The sequence below is a fragment of the Hemicordylus capensis genome, chromosome 2 (genome assembly GCF_027244095.1).
Source record: "Hemicordylus capensis ecotype Gifberg chromosome 2, rHemCap1.1.pri, whole genome shotgun sequence".
NCBI classification, from domain to species: domain Eukaryota; kingdom Metazoa; phylum Chordata; class Lepidosauria; order Squamata; family Cordylidae; genus Hemicordylus; species Hemicordylus capensis.
Genome location: NC_069658.1, coordinates 265,748,692 through 265,766,456, shown reverse-complemented (window position 1 = coordinate 265,766,456; position 17,765 = coordinate 265,748,692). Strand labels below are relative to the sequence as shown.

At 48.8% G+C, this 17,765-nt stretch overlaps 1 protein-coding gene across 5 annotated transcripts in view; it reads right to left on the bottom strand.

Annotated features, from left to right (window-relative positions):
• Positions 1–17,765, bottom strand: part of MTMR14 (myotubularin related protein 14) — a 117,424-nt gene that overhangs the window by 25,352 nt on the left and 74,307 nt on the right. For 4 of the 5 annotated variants that reach the window (XM_053297912.1, XM_053297913.1, XM_053297914.1 and 1 more), the window contains 2 exons: positions 15,606–15,744; positions 8,341–8,517 (listed from right to left, as the gene is read on the bottom strand). In XM_053297912.1, the coding sequence (XP_053153887.1) occupies positions 8,341–8,517; positions 15,606–15,744 (316 nt within the window). The remainder of the gene's footprint in view (positions 1–8,340; positions 8,518–15,605; positions 15,745–17,765) is intronic. The other variant, XR_008316566.1, reaches the window with a different exon arrangement.

Sequence of the window (17,765 nt, the reverse complement as noted above, 5' to 3'; positions counted from 1 at the left end):
CTCTCACCGAGGTGGTACACAGTAGCCATGCTGTATGAATGAACCCCCCGTGAACAGGGCTATGCCAGTGTAAGATTCCCCTAAACTGGGAGACAGCATGTACAGCAGCCCGCCACCCCCTGCAAGCGCAGCATGAGCTCCATTTGCCACAAATGCAAAGACCAGGCAAGCATGTGCACGTGAGTAAATAAGCTCTTGGGCCACACTTGGTTAGTCACAGGGGAGACGCCAAGTGAATGGAGCCAACAAGGGGAAAAATGTTGCCCATCAATGGGCTGCTTAGAGAGCAGCTCCTTGGTGTGAGTTGCATGGGACAGACGGGAAGGAAGGGGAGGCTCCAGTTGATCCTCTCAGCACTCAAGGCTTCCTCACCCCTGCTGTTAAGAAGGCAGACAGACCCCTACAGGGCCATCGAGCGATGTCATTTCCTTTCACTCATTCACAGCTTCAGGCAATCTGAGTGCAGAGATGCATGCGCTTGCCAGCTTAACTACCAATATGCCTATTTGGCTTCATTTAAGCTTCCCTGCTCCAGCCTGTAAAGGAGGAGGGTGTGTGTGTTGGTGTTTCCTTCTGCTTGGCTTGCCAGTTTGCACCAATAATAGAAGCTTATGAGTGGCGGGGGGAGGGACACCAGCCCCTTCTCCTTCCCCAAAGCTTGCATGTACCATGTACCACACGGGGTCATCTCAGGCCCTGCTCCTACTCCATCATCCATTGTGACTGCTTGCCTCCTGCCTCTTTGTGCTTTCTGGAAGTGGCAGGTAACCAATTAAGTTACCTATAGAAATAGCTGTTGGCCCACTGGAATGCCTGTTTCTTCCCTGCAGCAGATGCTAAGTGTTTTGTTACCATGGCCACCAGCCCAGAAGATTTGAAAGCCCACATGCAGCTTTCTCTCAAACCCAAAATGCTGTACCAGTCTCAAGTGGCAGTTTCCAGGAGATGGAAAGGCATGGGTCAGCTGGGCAGGGCCTCGGTGCGGTCCTTCAGCCACATATTCAAAGAGAGAGGGCCACCTAGGCCCTGTCTAGCTGCACTGTGGTCATAATCACCATGGCAGGAATCACTAACAGCCAGATTATTTGGTCTAGAGGGCCCGACCATCCCTGGAGCCTACCCTCCCTACAAGGAGAACACCACCCCTCTTGGGGACAGCCCAGCCAGGGAGGATCAAATTCCTCCATCTGAAGAGGTTGGAAGGCACCTTTCCCAGTGCAAAAGGAGAGGACCGACCTCAGGGCTGGTGTTGCTTGGAGCCTCCTCCTCTTCGACAGAGAAGGTTCAAGTGAAGCACAGAGAGGGCTGCCATTGGCCCAGGCGATGCCACCTTCCATGCCTCGCCTGCTTAGGGAATGGTGGTAAGAGGGGCCCCTTCTGAGCTGGATAGCAGCAAGTCTGCCCTCCCAGCACTCACGGAAGCAGCACTCTGGAGGCATCTCTGCCAAAGAGCCCAGTGTTGCTGGCCAGATCAAAAGCAGCTTCCCGTAGGGAGTTCTAAGGCCAGGCATCCATCCCCATTTCCTATGCATATCCATGGGTGTTGGAGACAGACAGAAGCATCTAGGGCAGGAGTGTTAAACACAGTCTGGGGTGGGGTGGGATTTGATTGCAACACCCCTCCAGAGGGCCACACATAGCCTCCTGCTGCCTTCCATTGCCTCACACCTGCCTCATGCCACCTTCTGTCTTCTCCTTCTCCTCCCCACTTTCACTCACTCTCTTCTTCCCTCCCTTGCCCTGCCACTTAAATCAGCTGAATGCACTACAGTACTTTTACACCAGAATACGCTTTGGGGGAATTCTGAATATAATACTCACCCATGAGCTACAGATACCAAATTCTGCACACAAATTCCTGCCACTGAAATTAGTCAAATTCATACTTTTTCACCAGAATATGCTCAAGGAAATTTTAATATTTAATTTTTAGAAGAAACTGAACATAGCACTGTAGTGATCAGTCTCCCCTTCCTCTAAAGAGAACAGGGAGTGAATCCTTGTCTCAACTGACAGGCTGGTAAACTCCAGGGCAGCTAATCAGTATACCAGGTGGGTGGGACCTAGAGAGTGGTTGCTGGGAATTCTGGGAACAAGAAGGGTGGTCTATGCAGAAGAAGCGGGTACAGAAAGGCTTAATGAGGGGCATGGAGTTTTTGCTCTTTCATGGTCAAAGACAACATGGAGGTTTTTCTCATGGAATAACTGCAGAGCCTTGAAAGACAGAATTGCAGGAAGCTTGATTCTCATCAGGTGTTGGGTGAGTTTTCAAGGAAAAGGAGATTCAGTATAGGGAACAGTTTGTTAGTCAGATTTTGCATTAGGAACTTCTATTTCTTTGTATGTGTGCTTTGCCTGTTCCTGATACTGTTCGATTATTGTTTACCTGCAACATAATTAAAATAAGATACACTAGCCTATGCTCAACCCACCTAAGGCATTGCAAAAGACTCTAAACTTTTAAGCATGCCTATATGCCACCTGAAATTGAAGCCCAAGACAGCCTATTTTTATAACCTACTAAGTATTTTTGAGTATATTTAAAAACTAAAAATATTTAAACCTGCAGAAGGAAGCAGTCTGCAGTAATTGTATAAAACTGGGTTTTTTGTTCTTTTCTTTTTACAAGCCTCAGAGTTGGTTTTTAACTCAAGAAAAAGGGAGGGCAGAAAGGGGATTTCTCTGGTGCAGACACGTTCTCAAGCGCTCTCTCATCACATGTAGGCCTAAACATGGAAGGTTTTTGTACTTATCCAATAGCAAAATAAAGAGAGTTTTCCCTGGGATTCTACCCTAAGACCAGTGAGGTGCAAGCTCTGTTGATAAGAGAGTTAGTGACAGAATTTTAATACTACAAGAAATATAGATTAGTTTTATGAGAAGCCCAGCCAGGCAGCTCGCCAGGGATGATTCAAAATTCCACCCCCCCACACGTGAGCTGCTCTGAGACAAAGGCTGTTCATTCGTTGCAAACATATTACATTATTCTCAGATTTTTTACACACTCAGTAATCAGATCAATAATCAGAGCAGCATCATGCCCCAAGCAGAGCTCCTCTTTCCCCCTCCCTTACACTCCATTCACCCTTCTTTCTTCTTCCTCCCCACCTTTCTCACTGTCTTCCTCTCTTCCTTTATTCCTCCTCCTCCCTCACCCAGAGAAAAAGTGCCCTGCACTCTTCTAATTGTGTCATCCTCATCTTCCTCTTTACCACCTACCTAACACTCTGCGCTTTAAGCCCACCACAAGGAAGGAGGCGGCACTGGTCTCTGTTGGCTGATCCTGCACAGGGTTCGGGGAGAGAAAGAGATATGCCAGCAGATGGGAAAGGAAGCCTGCCAGTCAACAGGTAAAGAAGACGACATGTTGCCTTTTCGGCAGGCAGCAGATGGAAGAAACGTCATGGTGGCAGCGGAGGCTTGTCCTGGCTTCACGTAGTCCCGACAGTGGAGCTCCATGGGCCGGGAGTCTGACAGCCCTGATCTAGGGAGCTGGAAGTGGTTTGGGGGCTGCTAGCTGGCCATACCTGATCTCGGTCACAAGCGCTCGGGTCCACATTTTTTGCAGGGGTCTGTGGGATCTTATTGGAACACGTGTTTCAAAAAGCTCCCTCCCAGCTTTCTCTGACTTTTAAAAAAAAGTTGTAAATACAATCATCCCTCGCAAATTGGGTTTCCCGATTGTGGTTTTAAGTATCCATGACTGGGAAATTGTGGCAGGTCTCGCCAACCGCGACCCAAGTATCCATGGTTTGGTGAGATTTTTTGGCAATTTGGGGGCTCCCCTTCACTCCTCTTAATGACTTATGGTGATTTTAAACTGTATTTTGCAGTCTTTTCACAACCGCGATTCCCCTAACCCCGTTTGCCATTGATTTCAATGGCTCACCAACTGCAAATTCACCAACTGTGAGGTTTTCCCAGAATGGAACCTTTGTGGTTGCCAAGGGATGACTGTATTAATAATTGTCACTTACAGTCTTCTGTGCAAGTGCACCCTCCCAATACACACCATATCGTCCTCCACTTTGGCCGTTCACTGTTTGTCTTGGGGACAGCCTGGCCATAGTTATCCATGCTCCAACATCATCCCATTTGGACACTGTTCAAATGGGTCGTACATGAGGCTGCCCTTGAGGATTGTTTGAAAATTAAAGACAATGCAAAACAAAGCAGCTTGATTACTGATAAATTAAGTGGAGAGAACACATCTTGCCAGTCTTATCTTAACTGCACCAGCTCCCAGTCCATATCCAATCACAGTCCAGTTAGGACTGTTTTGAACCTTGCGAGCTCTAGACTGCTTGGAACCTGAGCGTCTTAAGGACCACCATCTCCCATGAAGGACTGCACATGTACTAAGATCATCACTGGAGACCCCTTTCTGGGTGCTCCTGCCATCAGAGATGTTGCAGGTGAGTCACCACCTGCAGAGAAGCCTTTTCAGTGGCAGTGCCCCAAGCTTTGGGATTCTTTTTGGAGATCTGCCTGGAAAGTCTGTCATCTTTCTGATTCCAGGGGGGAGATATTTGTTTTCCCAAGCCTTTCAGACTAATCGATTCTATTGTAAACCACTTTGGTCAGATTGAAGAAGTGGACTATAGTTTGAGTAAAAACTTCAGTAGTTATGATGGTCTCTGAGTTGGGAGCTAATACAAAGAGAAATCCCTCACTCAAGTCCACGAAACAACCTTATTTGTCTCAAATGGAAGGGATATGACTAAGCCTCATCCTGTACCACCTGTCCCTTGCCTCAATCTTGAAGGGCAGACTGCCCCCCACCCCGGAGGATGAAAGCTATACTGTAGCAAGTGTGGTGATCCCTGAATTTGAAAAACAGTATGATCTGAACTATCATACTTCGGACACATCATCATCAATCATCATCATCATCATCATCATCATCATAATTATTATTTGTAGTAATAATTGTATTATTATTATCATCATCATCATCATCATCAACATTTTATATCTCGCTTTTCCTCCAAGGAGCCCAGAGTGGTGTACTACATACTTAAGTTTCTCCTCACAACAACCCTGTGAAGTAGGTTAGGCTGAGAGAGAAGTGACTGGCCCAGAGTCACCCAGCTAGTTTTATGGCTGAATGGGGATTTCGGGTCTCCCCAGTCCTAGTCCAGCACTCTAACCACTATACCACGCTAGCTGTGAAGATCCAGCTCCCCTGAGAAGTCCATAATGCTGGGGAAAGTTGAAGGAAAGAGAAGAGGAAGACTAGCAGCAAGGTGGACTCGATTACAACAACAGAGATAATCTTCTGGAGAGAATCTATCTATGTGGTCGCTAAGAGTTGACACCGACTTGACAGCACTTAATCAATCAACTACAGGAGGACCTTGATATTCACGGGGGTTCCGTTCCACAGTACAACTGCAGATACCGAAAACACAAATATTGAGGCATTGTGCCAATGGGGAATTGGGGTTAGGTATCCAGTTGGGGAAAATCATCAACAAAAAATCGAATTTCATGGGGGAGAATGAATGGGAATATTCCTACCGTACTTAGCTGCTCTCCCTGAGTCGTGCTGTGCCCAGGAATGCCCCCAAATGGGCTGAAAACCACTAGTAGTTTCTTTTTTTAAAAAAATGGAACCATTTAGAGGCTCTGAAACACAAAATGGTGGCTGGGAATGACCTCAGCGGTCATTACCGGCTACCCTGAACCACAGATCTGTGAGGTTGACGTGTCGTCCCCCCCACCACACACACACGCCAAGTTTGGGTGTCTGTTACCCAACTGTGGATATACAAATCTGCGGATAATGAATTCACGGATATCGATGTTCAACTGTACTTTTGTTTTAACTAGAATTTAGTTTAACTATTATCTGCTATTTGCTTCATCTGTGACCAGTTCCTTTGCTTACCCTTTGCTGAGAGATCTTTTTGGTTCAAACCTAGTTATTAGTCTTTTGTTCTCTCATTTCTTTGCCTTGTGATTCATGTTCATCAATAATTGTATTTGGCAAGTTCATTTTCACTTTTGTCATTGCCACACCACCACACAGTTATCCCAGCCTCTTCTTACCTACACTGTTCTTACCAACTCCACACATCAATGGAACTTCCTTCAAAATGCTATTCACTTGTTCTCTCCCTCTTCCGCTAGGGGTTTCCCACCCTGGCAGCAGGGCTTTTCTCTGCTGGTGCAGACAGTATGGAGGAGATTAACTCCTTCGAGACCTAAGTAAAACACTAAACACAACACTACACAACCCCTCTCCTCCAACCATATTTTACCAGTCTTACATATTCAGAAAAGCATTTAACTCACTCAAACATGCCTGGTGTAAGATTCTGAATTTGAACTCCTAGGAAGGAACTTGGCCCTTCTAAATACATTCCTATGACTGCTCTACCACCTCCATGCTTTTGAATGTACACACAAAGCTCATGGACAACATTGCATATCCAGCTGAAAGAGAGCAGTTCCATGCAGCCATTCTTTTTCCATACATGAAACTGGAGGGAAGTGCTATATTTATACCTTGCATGCAGGCCAAAAGAAGCAGACCAAGCGGGCAGAGCCACAAAGCCTCAGAACTCTGTACCTACCAGAACTTTCTAAAGTACTATAGCTCAGTAGACCTGCTTCTCACTTTTCTCTAAACCCATCTACTCTCTTAGCTGTCAGTCCCTGGCCTGCTCCTCATCTGCCTCATTCAGTAAAAGTGAGCCCTCCAAACAGAGACAGCATCACTTCTGACGCCTTCTGAGGGTCTATCACAGTGCTTGGATTTTAACTCAACTTTCCAAGGTCCAAAATAATGAGAGAGGAGAAATCGAGCGTCGTCTGAGCCCACCCATCCTACCTCCAAGGAGCTATCATAGGCCATAAATCCATCTCTGGCACACCAGACGCTCCCTAATTTTTGCCACCTCCTGAGATTGCTACTGCCCACCTTCTCTGCGCAAATGTTTGAGAGAAGTCTTTGAGGGGTTCAATACCACAGGAGAATGACGAGTACACTTACCTGGCCAGAGATACAAGAATTTCCAGCAAGCCTGCACTGAGCCTTTCCTTCACTGAATGGAAATCCATGTTGCCTGAACACAGCATGATACTCCTACTCCGCCGACAACCCCACAATCAGGGTTCCGACATGCAGGGAAATATACTTTTCTACTTTCCTCTTCTAACTATATGAGTTTCTAGTACTTCCTTCTGGACAAGAGACTGGGCCAAGAAGGGAAAAGAAAAGTATCGAATGTGTGAATGCTTGAGACAGACATCATAGGAAACTATGCAGGTAAACAAGGGGTGGGCTCAGATATAACAGTGGCCAGCCCAGTTCTGCCAACCACCAGCAAGAGTCCCTAGCTCCTGATCTTCTGCATCGTTTGAATCCACAAATATCAAGTTGCCGGACAGCACTTCCCTCCATCATCGGCCATCTTCAACCAAGATTTGAAAGTGGGTGGCAGATATCAGGTAGGGGAGGGAAGTGCTATTCGGCAACCCAACATTGGTGGGTTCAGCTGACATGACATGTGGGGAACTTTACACCAGGAATGTGCATTTGCCATGAACTAGACTTGCTAATGTTGCGTCTGAACCCACCCTAGGTATTTCCCAGTGTCAACTGATTAGAGTTGTATACATCAACAAACTGAAGTCTGGGAACAGATCTTGACAGCAAGGACCTCAGCTGTATTTTTAAGAGTTTTAGAGCTTACAGCTGCAGAAGGAGTCTGAGAACTGTGGAAAAGGCGAAATCCTCCAGTGCAGAAGAGGGTGAGCAGAGTTGACTAATGACCACTGGCTCAGACCAATTCGGACCCTTGCTCCTCACACAGTTACAGCTTCTGGACTCCCAGCTTCAAAAGGTCATCATTCTCCATGCCTTTCCTTGCTGTCAATCAGGGCTAGCCCTGCCTTGAGACAATAAAGGCAGCCACCTCGAGTGACAGAAATCAGGTACAACTAAGCAACAGCAAGGTGTCAGCCAACATACTTTTACGGAGGGTGGAGGGGGGGTGAACACCTGGGAGTGCCACTTGCATTTTCTGCATCAGGCACCAAGTGTTTAGAGACGGCATTGGCCAGACACTTTTGTAAAAGCCTTCTAAGAACATGGAAGCCGCTTATGCTTGCATGATCACTCCTTCTTTGCATACAGTTGGCTTCCATGGGAAATGGTATATTTCTGTCACCCAAGGAAGCCCCAGAGCTCTGCTTGAATGCCAGGCTGGGTTGGTGCCATCACCTTCTTCTGCAGCCCAACTCACCTCCTCTGCAGCATTGCTTTGCAGCCCCCTCCCCCGTTCTCCAAGCTTCCAGTGACTGCCAAGAGGTGCAAGGAACAGCAATTCTCACCTAGTCTTGGGGACTTCCAGTGGACTGCTGCCCAGCCTTGAGAAGTTCTCCGAGTGGTTGGAAGAGGAGGAGCTGGAAGACCTTGCTTCGAGCACACTCTGCAAAGGCAGCCTGTCCTCAGGCTGTTGCGTCCTATTCCATAGCACTGTCTGGGGGGATGACGCACAGTTTTTCCTCCTGCAAGGAGGGGGAAGACACAAAAACGCACACTTGAATGAAAGTGCCAATTGCAGTGTGGAAACCTTGCTAGATCAAGACAGTTCCTCCTCACCTAAACACCACCCGCACCCACACACTCTGCTTCTTCCGCTGAGAGTCTTGCTCTCATGGAGGTCAGGCGGAGGGTTACAAGATGCACCCTGGATTTCTGAGCATCCAGGCACTTCAACAAAGGGAGCTACGAAGAGCAGGTGGTCACCCATTGCCATCATGACTTGGAGTTCACATAGTGTGTTTTTAGTATATTAAACACAACATCCTATCAAGCAGGGTCTCAAACTGCAGCCCTCTAGCTGTTTTGGACCACAGCTCCCAGTAGCCAGGGACCATGGAAGTTGTAGGTCAATACAGTGAGGGAAATAAGTATTTGATCCCCTGCTGATTTTGTCCGTTTGCCCTCTGACACAGAAATGACCAGGCTATAATTGGAATGGTAGGTTTATTGCAGCTGTGAGAGACAGAACAACAACAAACAAACCCTCAAAAGCCCAGTGCCCAAAAGTCAGCGATGGATTTGCATTGTAGTGAGGGAAATAAGTATTCGATCCCCTATCAATCAGCAAGATTTCAGGCTCCCAGGTGTCTTTTCACTATATGCAGGTAACGAGCTGAGATGAGGAACACCCTCTGTAAGGGAGTGCTCCTAATCCCAGCTTGTTACAGTACCTGTATAAAAGACACCTGTCCACAGAAGCAAGCAATCACTCAGCTTCCAAACTCGCCACCATGCCCAAGACCAAAGAGCTGTCGAAGGATGTCAGGGACAAGGTTGTAGACCTGCACAAGGCTGGACTGGGCTACAAGACTATTGCCAAGCAGCTTGGTGAGAAGGTGACTACAGTTGGCACGATAACTCGCAAATGGAAGAAACACAAAATAACTGTCAATCTCCCTCGGTCTGGGGCTCCATGCAAGATCTCACCTCGTGGAGTTGCAATGATCATGAGAACGGTGACAAAGCAGCCCAGAACTACACGGGGGGAACTTGTCAATGATCTCAGGGCAGCTGGAACCATAGTCACCAAGAAAACAATTGGTAACACACTACGCTGTGAAGGACTGAAATCTTGCAGTGCCCGCAAGGTCCCCCTGCTCAAGGCAGCACATGTACAGGCCCGTCTGCAGTTTGCCAATGCACATCTGAATGATCCAGAGGAGAACTGGGCGAAAGTGTTGTGGTCAGATGAGACCAAAATCGAGCTCTTTGGCATCAACTCAACTTGCCGTGTGTGGAGAAGGAGGAATGCTGCCTATAAGCCCAAGAACACCATCCCCACCGTCAAACATGGAGGTGGACACATTATGCTTTGGGGGTGTTTTTCTGCTAAGGGGACAGGACACCTTCACCGCATTGAAGGGACGATGGACAGGACCATGTATCGTCAGATCTTGGGTGAGCACCTCCTTCCCTCAGCCAGGGCATTGAGAATGGGTCGTGGATGGGTATTCCAGCATGACAATGACCCAAAACACACAGCCAAGGCAACAAAGGAGTGGCTCAAGAAGAAGCACATGAAGGTCCTGGAGTGGCCCAGCCAGTCTCGTCCTTAATCCCATAGAAAATCTGTGGAGGGAGCTGAAGGTTCGGGTTGCCAAACATCAGCCTCGAAACCTTTCTGACTTGGAGAGGATCTGCAAAGAGGAGTGGGACAACATCCCTCCTGGGTTGTGTGCAAACCTGGTGGCCAACTACAAGAAACATCTGACCTCTGTAATTGCCAACAAGGGTTTTGCCACCAAGTACTAAGACATCTTTTGTGAAGGGATCGAATACTTATTTCCCTCACTACAATGCAAATCCATCGCTGATTTTTGGGCACTGGGCTTTCGAGGGTTTGTTTGTTGTTATTCTGTCTCTCACAGCTACAATAAACCTACCATTCCAATTATAGCCTGGTCATTTCTGTGTCAGAGGGCAAACGGACAAAATCAGCAGGGGATCAAATACTTATTTCCCTCACTGTATCTGAAGGAGGACTGTAGTGTGAGCCCACCTGTTGGATCACCATTATCCCTATATTGCAGATAGCAACTTGCCTATGTGCTCTCGGGCTCTACTCACAAGGTCACTCAGAAAATTCAGAGATTAAGAAAGATGTCAGCCAGGGGACTTGCCAACTCCCTGTTCTTCAACAGTGCCTTGGGGCCAAGAACACGCACACACCCTGCAGTTCTTCCTATTCATACTGCCAAGACAGTGGTGTTCTTGCAGTCACCACAAGTCTCAGCAATTCTTAAAAATCGCTCCTAGCACTCATGATGTAAAAGCTTGGAAGTGTGAGAGAAATGTCGGACAACCCAAAACTTGGCTAGGCAAAGCTGCCATGGATTCAGGACTAACTTTTCAATGCCATACATATTTCCATAACCCTTCTCTGAAATTCATTCCCACCATCCGCCCCACCCCCACCCCCCACAATGATCCATCCGTAGTCTCTGTTCTTCATTCCCTCGCCCTTTACCACTCAAGCCCTTGTCAAAACCAAATGAAATTCTGAGGACAAGTTAATTTTGGAAACAGATTAAGAGAACAAATACATAAGATTTACATAATGTATTTTGATCATGAAGTTTGGTTTCTTGGCACAGAAGGATAGAAGCTGATGAGCAGGACTGTGCCCAGGAAGGTCACAGAAGTCCCTTCTTCCCAAGTCTTGCTGCCACACAGCTCAGAAGCCACCTCTCCATGACCAGGGACAAGTGCAAATTGCTGTGTCCTTTATTTGTAAGGGTCTGTTCATGAAGATTCCCCACAGCGCCACAATCTATTGCGGGCAACATTTTACGTGATCCAGGCGGTGTATCGAGACTAGTCACAGATCTGCCTGCTTCATCTCTCACTGCCATTAAAGGTGTGGGTGATGGTCATGCAGGAGAGGCCTCTCCTGGCTGCCGATAGGTTTCTGGGCAAAATACCAAGTGCTAGTTATAACTTATAAAGCCCTAAACGGCTTAGGCCCTGGGTATCTAAGAGAGCGTCTGCTTCACTACAAGCCCCACTGCCCATTGAGGTCATCTAAGGAGGTCCGTCTCCAGTTATCGCCAACTTGTCTGATGGCTACACAGAGACAGGCCTTCTCGGTCGCTGCCCCGAGATTGTGGAATGCGCTCCCTACTAAGATACGATCCTCCCCATCTCCGGCAATTTTTAAAAAAACACCTGAAAACCCATCTTTTCAACAAAGCTTTCTCAGCCTTTTAAAATTGGTTGGTTTTAATTTTGTGATTGATTTTAAATTATTGAATTGTTTTAACTTTTTATATGCATTTTAATTGTTTTATGTTAACTGCCCAGAGACAAATGTTTGGGCAGTGTATAAATGTGATAAACAAACAAACAAACTATGGAACCCTCTGTCCCAAGAGGCTGGGCTGGCCCCCTCCCTGCTGGCGTTCAGGTGACAGGTACTATGTAGTGAGCCTTTGGCCAGTGTTTGAAAGTTCATCCTCCCTCCAGCTCTCCGGCAGTTTTATTTGCCCTTTTGATCATCGCATTGTTGCATTTTAAATTCTTGATGAGCTAGCCGCCCTGAGGGTCCTGTTGTGGGATGGAAAGGCTGGCTGAAAATACCTTAAATAATACCTGCAAGTTGTCTCTGGGTACAGCCTGCTTCACACACAAGGGAGCCCACACAATTGTGGCCACGGATGCTCCCAGGAAGCAGGAGACCGTGAGCCACTCCTTAGCAGCCAAGAGAGCTGAACCTGCCACAGCCTCTCTGTAGAGAGACACATTCATGGCCCCTTTGCTCCCCCATTAGCCCTCCCCCAGCCAGCCCTGCTTCCCCAGCTGCCTGCTGAGCGATTATCAGAGGTCTGGCTTATTACTCCTGGCTGTGCGCGTTAATAAGGGCTCTCCTCAAGCCCCAGGATTTCCTTGGGAGACCCTCAGCAATTCGGCTCTCGCTTTTTGAAAGCGCAAGACAGCAGGCCAGGCTTTCAAGAGCCTTTATGTTCTCTGCCTGGCGATTGCTGCATTGTGCATGGGCACAAGGCTTCGGCTTAATGAAGTGCCTAATAACACAGCCACAGGCACTCAAGCAAGCAGGCAGAGAAGAGAGGCAATTAAACAAGAAGAGAGGCTTTTTAAAAAAAAAAAAAAAGCCAGAGAACAGGGCTCCCTGCTGCTTGTGCAACCGTCCCAGCTTGGGGGTGGGGAAGAGAGACGGACCAAGAGTACAGGCTGCTAGAAGTGTTCTCCTTGCAGGACCACAACTCTCCACTTTCCCCTGGCTGTACACTGTGGCTTTGCCAAACTGCCCCAAGTAATAGCTGTCTCTTGCCAACCGGAAGACGCTTTTGCCAACATTTCTTGTCAATATTGTAACTAGCATCATTGCCAAAACAGACCTAGGCAAAGGGCTTGGGAAACTGTAGAGCTATAATTAGGATGTAAATGGTAGACTATGGAAAAGGACGTCCAGCACAAAATGCTACCCTAAGAACTTCTGTTTTTAATTTAAAGAGCAAGGCTCTAGCCCTCATGACTCAGAAGCAACCTGAACACACAGACAGTTCAGCACATTGTTAGACATCTGGAGTAAAAAAAAAAGGGGGGGGGGTCTGGCTTCTAGTGAGCTTCTTCACTCAGCTTAAGTCCCAATGCTGGACAGTAATCCTTAGCCACTGTACTCTACATTTCCTTGCCATTCTTGGAATACTGACCTCCAACTCCAATTACTGACACATGCCTACCACAGCCCTCCGTGGATCAGGATCAATCTATGCACATGCTAGAGATTGGGAAACAGAAGATGGAGGGTGTGCAGACAGGAGCACAGACACCTACACAACACGGCTCCTTAAGAGAGCAACCCAGACAGCCACTTGCAATGTGGTAGCATTAGATGCTGCTGTTAGGAGCGGGGAGAATTCAAGAAGCCCCGTCATGGGTGGCTCTCCTGTTCATGCTTCTCAAGTCAAAACACGTTTTAGAATAACGCAGGGCTGCAGCTGTTGGACTACAACTTGAATCATCCCTAACTATCGGCCACTGTGGCTGGGGATGATGGGAGCTGGAGGGCCAACAGGTTTTACTGTGGTGATTCTCTTGTATTTAGCAGGGGGAGAGTAACTGGCCTTCTCCACCCCCAGCACAGGACCTCCAGTGATTGTTGCTGGTGTTTATCTCATATTTCTTTTTAGAATGTGAGCCTTTTGGGGACAGGGTTCCATCTTATTTGTTTGTTGTTTCTCTCTGTAAACCACCCTGAGCCATTTTTGGAAGGGTGGTATAGAAATTGAACTACCAACAATAACAACAGCTGGAAGGCAAAAAACAACAACGATGCAAGTGTCATTTATGTCAGGGGAGGTTGTGGTGGCTGGGGACGATCAGAGTTGCAGTCGAGCAAAATCTGTTTGAGAACTCCCAATTCAGGCAAATATGCCCAGTTTGGGTTTCTTCATATCACCTGAGTGAATCCAACTACTGAATCTGGATGACTGACGTCAGAGTTCTAGATACTTCTGTAGACAACTAAGGTGACTCAGAACCACTTTCAACCATGAATGAAACGTTTTGCCAGCACCGCCGTCTATCAGGTTTTCGTTCTTGATTTGTCTAGGACCAATTGTCCACTGCTGCATGCACAGAGTTTGACCAAGAGCAGTCATCAGGCTTGGCCGGGACACCATCCCAAGACTGCCCAGCCCTTGAACAGATTCCTACCACTGCCCCTCACTTCTGTGCTTCTCCGAGAAGCCAGGCATGACAACAGCAAGCGGAGGGTTTACTGCTACCCAGAGGATTTCCAGCTGCCTCTCAGCACAGCCCAGATTTAGCTCAGAATAATTGCACTGTAAAATATCATTAGCGCATGTGCTTAGGGAGAAGAAAGAAAAATTAAACTGAGCAGGGCAAGCCCACGGCAAGGCTCTGAAATCCCCAGCCCAAGCTTCCACCTCCGTCATGGGGTGGGGGGGAGGAGCGGGCGGGCTTCGAGAGCCAGCCGATCTGGAGGCTGCTCTCAAGCACAGGCCCAAAGGCCTTCCCAGAGCAGGCCGAGTCCCAGCGACCATCCCAGGGCCAAGCAGACACACTTTTGCAGACTCAAGGGTCTCTCTTGAGTAGAAGGGGCATGTTAAGATAGCAGAAGGGCATGTTAAGCCATTAGATGGCCAACCTCTTCAGCCTCCCTGGCCAAAATGTTGGAAACAGGGGGCAGACCCTCCCACCCCACCACAGAAGTCACCTGCCCCCCACCGCCCCCCCCCAATTCCAAATGAGAGGACATTAAATTAGAGCAAGTTATCACAGAAGCCTCTGGAACATCCTCTCATTTGGAACTCGGAGGAGCCTAACCTGCTCTAGTTGAGTGAGGTGGAAAGGAAGTCTGGTTTAGTGAGGTGCAAACAGGCTTGCTCTTGCCTCTGGAACATGCTGCCCCTTTGTGAGGGGTGCCTGCTGGCTCACTTTTGACTTGAAAAGGGGCTTAGACAGATTCATGGTGGACAGGTCTATCAATGGCTACTAGTCTGATGGCTGTGGGCCACCTCCAGCCTCAGAGGCATGATGCCTCTCAATACCAGTCGCAGGAGGGCAACAGCAGGAGAGAGGGCATGCACATACCTCTTGCCTGTGGGCTCCCCAGGGGCATCTGGTGGGCCACTGTGTGAAACAGAATGCTGGAATGGATGGGCCTTGGGCCTGATCCAGCAGGGCTGTTCTTATTGACAGACACCACATGCAAAAATGAAACACCCCCAGAAGGCCTCTGGAGTTCCCCCAAAGCTGTCACTTTGAAAGTTGTCAGGTATGTCAGATGTCTGGCCTGTCTAGCAGCTGCAAACCATGAATGAAGTTGCTCAAGACACTGAACCACTCATGCTAGCTCCTTCCTATTAGGGCAGCAGCAAAGAAGAGGAGTTTCTGCAAAGAACTGGCCCAGGGCGATGAATGTAGCATGTAGGCCATCGGGGAGGCTGCCAAGTTAGACTTCCGCTACTTGAGTAGCCGACAACAATGGGCTCACACCCCAAGCCATGCACCCATCCGGCACACAGATCCCCCACAGTTCAGCACTCAACCCATAGTCAAGTCTTACCAAGCAGCCTGCGCCTGGGAGCCTGCTGGCATCAGCTCCACGGCTTCGTAGGTGAAGCTCCCCGCAGCCCCCGGTGAGCTCTCCATTACAAGGGAGAAGCCGCTGCTCAGACTGGTGGTGCTACCCCGGTCCCTCTGCTCTGGAACACAAAGACAGACAGATGTAGGAGCAGCAGCAGGCCCCTTCCTTTTCTTTTTCCTCATGCTAGCAATGCCAGCATCCTTGTAAATGCACTCACACAGAGGAAGACCAAGATGTGAGCTCACAAATCACAGATACCGCCAGTGGCCAACTGCTTCCGGTGCATGAGAAATGCAAGTGCAATTCATTTATGAAATCCACTGCTAAAAGGTATGGTAATGGCCGTGGACTCCGATGGCTTTAAGAGAGAATTGGACACGGTTTATCAACTCCATTGTGGTTATATAGAGCTTCCAGGTCCCTGGGTAGTCTGCCAGTGAACACCAATTGTGGAGTGGGAGGGGACAATGAAGGAAAGGCTATGCAGGGACGTATCTAGGGTAGGGCAGGCAGGGCACGTTCCCCAGGCACCACTTGAAGGGGGGAGCCATTGTTAAAAATGAAAAAAATTTAAAAACTGCTGCCGAAAACAAAAATGCCACCGCACATGCTCAAATGCTCCCTGCAAGGCCCTAGAGACCAGAGAGGGGAGGGGAAACCTTTGCAGACCCGCCACACATGGCCTTAGAAAGCCCCTCCCAAAGGGGCTACAGATAATTTTTTTAAAAATTTTTTATATATATATATATATATATATATATATATATATATATATATATAAATAAAAAAATATAAGTCACCGTACACATATTTAGTTTGGCACTAAGTACAGAGAATCAGGGCTTGTGAATACTGAGCTGAAGCTTATGAGCTAGGATTGCATTCATTTGCTCTTACTTTGCTTCTTGTGATAAGTGAGTTAAATGTGACGTCTTAATAATCTGGCTATTAATGGTGAGTTTGTCTTTGAATCAGTGTGAAATCCTTAGTACTAGCTGACCCGAGTGCCGCCGCGGCCGGGCCGGACTGCTCCCGCCCCGCCGCACCACCACTACCGTGCTGTCGGGCAGGCTGGGGCCTGCCGCCACCTGGCCCGCCGCCGAGTCCCGCCGCCGCGGCCGGGCCGCCCCCACCCCTCCACACCACCACTACCTTGCTGTTGGGCGGGCTGGGCCGCCCCCGCCGCCTCACATCTGCGGCCGGGCTGGGGCCCGCCGCGGCCTGGCCCACCGCCGCGGCCGGTCCCGGTCAGGCCCGCCGCCTCGCCTCCGCGGCCGGGCCTGCCTGGCTCCCTTGCCATGGCCGCCACCGCAACTGGGCCGAGTGCGGCAGTGGCGGCGGCCCTGCGGGGTCCGAGTGCGGCCGTCACCGCCGCCTGAGGGGCCGAGTGCGGCCGCCGCCTCACTTCCACAGCCGGGCCCAGCCCGGCCAGTCCCACCGCCTCACGTCTGTGGCCAGGCCAGGCCAGGCCCACTGGCTCGCCTCCGCGGCCGGGCCCGGCCAGGCCCGCCGCCTCATGTCCACGGTCGGGCCCGGCCCGGCCCGCCACCTCGCTTCCATGGCTGGGCCAGGCCAGGCCAGGCCCACTGGCTCGCCTCCGCGGCCGGGCCCGCATGGCTCCCCGGCCATGGCCGCCGCCGTTCTCCTGGGTGTGCCAACCAATCAGGCGCCCCCGCAGCCCAGCCAATCAGCTGGGCTGCCGGGACGCATTTTTCCCTGGCACACCCAGGAGAAATATATATATATAGATTAAGGCCCACTGGGAGTTTCTTGCTCTCTTTCTCTCATTTTAACTGTCTTTCTGAAATACTAGAATATATTCCAAGCAGTGACACAGTTTACTCTGCATATCCTTTAATTATTTGCAGAGTATCTGGGAAAAGTCAAATTCTCCATTTATTTTTAAAACTTATGTAATGGTGATGCTACAATGCATAGTAGAGAATTAGACAGGCACTTCTGTTTAGTTTTCCAAGTACACCTCCACATAGTATTTGGGTATTTCTTGAGCCCCAGCATACTGAAATTTGTAGTTTTCCAGCATTTTTTGGTCTGGCTACGTTCACTGCTAAATAGTTTTTGAAATATTAAAAGATTAACGAACTTGACTTGTATTTTTGAGCTGATATTATGGTAAAG